This window comes from Nyctereutes procyonoides, unplaced genomic scaffold (genome assembly GCF_905146905.1).
Source record: "Nyctereutes procyonoides isolate TBG_1078 unplaced genomic scaffold, NYPRO_anot_genome, whole genome shotgun sequence".
Lineage (NCBI taxonomy): Eukaryota > Metazoa > Chordata > Mammalia > Carnivora > Canidae > Nyctereutes > Nyctereutes procyonoides.
Genome location: NW_026575043.1, coordinates 135532 through 138451, shown reverse-complemented (window position 1 = coordinate 138451; position 2920 = coordinate 135532). Strand labels below are relative to the sequence as shown.

General features: G+C 48.3%; 1 protein-coding gene across 1 annotated transcript; it reads left to right on the top strand.

Annotated features, from left to right (window-relative positions):
• The first annotated feature begins 352 nt into the window (after positions 1 to 352).
• LOC129507828 (patched domain-containing protein 3-like) lies at positions 353 to 2665 on the top strand. The gene is given in 4 exon segments (XM_055322573.1): positions 353 to 521; positions 596 to 1360; positions 1363 to 1415; positions 2540 to 2665. Coding segments are annotated over 4 exon segments (1113 nt in total).
• The last annotated feature ends 255 nt before the right edge of the window (positions 2666 to 2920 follow it).

The following is a 2920-nucleotide window of genomic DNA, read 5'->3' as shown; positions in this document are numbered from 1 at the left end:
GACTCCAGAGCTGGCCGCTGCCACTGTGGTTGTTCCTCCTGGGGCCTCAGGGGGTAAACAACCCCCACTGAGACCTGCACCAGGCAGTTGGCAGAGCAGCTCCCCCAAGTGCTAACACCTAAAAATCAGCTGCTTGGGCTGTGGGTCAAAACGCATGCTCCCCAACGGCCCCCGTGGCCTCGCGTGCGAGCAGCTGCAGCCTTGGAATTCTCCAGCCAACGGTCGGGTGCAAGAGTTGGGCGCTCTGGCCAGTGGCTGCTTCCTGACTTGCTGCCCAGTTTGAACACCTTGCCTTTCCCTCCTGGAAATGAGCCTCAGTCTCTCCAAGGTTGCAACCAACGCCTGGTGGGAGATGGAGGCGAAGGGGGATCCCGAGGCCATGGCAGAGAATCCGGAGCCGCAGCCAGAGCCGCAGCCTGAGGCCAGGCGGGAAGCCGAGGCCCATCCCGGGCCCAACACCAGGATGACGCGGGACATGGGTGTGGGGTCCCAGGTAGAGCTGCTCCCCGCCTCCAAGCCAAGTCAGGGACAGGAACCCAAGCTTGACTGGGCTTTGGGAGTGTGCACAGGGCTCCTCGGGGCATCCCCTCCGCAGTCGGGAACAGTGTGGAGCATCCAAGTCTGCCGGCCTCCCCGTCGGAAAGGCAGCTGTCAGCGAGACCCCGCTACCACAACAACTGCCTGGAGGTACCCCTCATCTGCGCCTTCGGAAGGCTGGGGAGGGAGGTGGGCTCGCACCCCTGGATCTTCCTGCTGGTGCCCATGCTGCTGACGGCCACTCTGGGCACAGGCTTGCGTTCCTTGCCCAGCAATACTGAAGAAAACCTCGAGGAGCAGTACACCCCCATGGGGAGCCCGGCCAAGGCTGAGTGGCGCTTTGTGCAGGGGCATTTCGCCACCAACGACTCTTACGGATTCTCCAACTCCAGGAAGAGCACCGGGGTCAATTTTGTCTCCATCCTAGTGGTTTCCGGCACTGCCTCGCTGCTGCAACAAGAAATCTTAGAAGAAATTAGTACATTGGACACTGTGGTGCAGGATCTGTATGTGGCCAAGGAAAACGGGACCCAGATTGGCTACGATCGGGTGTGCGCTAAATACCAGGGCGCCTGCGTGCCCTCCAACCTCCTCCTGTCTGCCTGGCGCATGAACAAGGACCTCGACCTGACAAACATCACTTTCCCGGTCTTCAACCTATCGGGTCAGCCCATCTACCTGGCCGGCACCATTGGAGGAACCTTTTTAGGCAAGAGGACGGGAAGGAACCAATTACTCGTGAAAGCCAAAGCCATGTGGCTACTGTACTACCTGAAAACGGAGAATGTGAAGGACAATGAGCTTAGCAAGATGTGGTTGATGCATTCCTGAACCAATCTACCAACATTGAAAAGAGTTTGGCCTCGAAGAAGATCCAGGTACCTGGTGGCTGGGTTTTATAGGGAGGCCAGGGAAACGTGGGAGGGATAATAATACTTTTTCTGAGGACCTTAGCAGTGGCACTCCCTGATAATTCAGTGGAGCCCTTGACCTGAAGCAGGGAGTGCTCTACTCCGTTCGGTACTTAATCCAACTTCCTTAATCTCACACAACAAAGGATGCCACAAATCTTAACTCCTTAGTAATAATCTGGTGGAAAACACAAATCCCACATCCTCAAGGCCGGTGTGTTCGGTACAGGCATCGACTATCAGGTTTTCTAGTCAAATTATGTTGAAATTCCTACTCTTTGTTAAAGTCTTTGCTGTTTGGGGGAGCCCCCTAAAACTAGTTTGAAGTTCACTAAGATGCAAAGACACCTGAGTGGCTCAGTGGTTGAGCATCTGCCTTTGGCTCAGATCATGATCCCAGGTTCCTGGATCGAGTCCGCACCAGGCTCCCTGGAGGGAGCCTCCTTCTTCCTCTGCCTATGTCTCTCTCCCTGTGTCTCTCATGAATAAATATATAAAATATTTTTTTAAAAAATGCAGAAACAAACCTTTAAGCAGAAGCTCCATGGTGTCTTTGAAAAGATAACTAGGTTAGCATTTTCCAAGTAAGTTATAGCATAGTGCCAGGTACACGCTAGCTACTCTGTAATTGTTGGGCCAGCAAGCCTACTAATACTTGTGAGTAAGCCTGGTCAAAGTGAGACAACTACTAGAAAAAAAAGCCCCTGAACATCAGATCTTTCTGAAATATCAATACAATTAAATGGACAACAGCCTAATAAAAACTTAGAAAAAGTGACTATTTCTGTAATTATTAATGATTCATAATCTTATATAGAACTCAGATTTTGAGTTCGGAGGAACTGAGAACTCAGGAGTTTTCAACTTTGGGTTTTTGCAAGAAACTGGAAAACAGGCCAGATTTGTGGGAAGAAGCAAATCCATATTGTCTTCTTTATTCTAAAGTCATAATTCACTTACTTTGATCTTTTACTTTGATCTTTTACTAAATTTTAACATTTCAATCAATAAGCGATAACATTTCAATAGTGTTTGTAACTCACACATATTGGAATTAAAAGTTATTTATTGGAGTATATTTTTTTTGGCAGATGGTCTACTTTACATCACTTTCTAGACAACTGGAGTTTGAAGCAACCTCTATGACAGTGAGCCCCTTGTTTCATGTGGCATGCCTTCTAATCATATTAGTTGCAATCACATCATGCTACAGGTAAAACATTTTTATTATTGGTTTTTAACTCTTTTTAAAAAATCTTTGTGTGTGGGAAAATACATAAAAATATATAGAATATGCCATTTCAATCATGTTTAAGTGTACAATTCAGTGATATCAGTTACATTCACGCTGTTGTGTAGCCATCACAACTATCTGTTTCTAAATATTTTCCATCACCCCAAACAGAATTTGTATAAGCATTAGGCAGTAACCTTCCATGGCATCCGCCTCCCAGTCCCAGTTAACCTTTCTC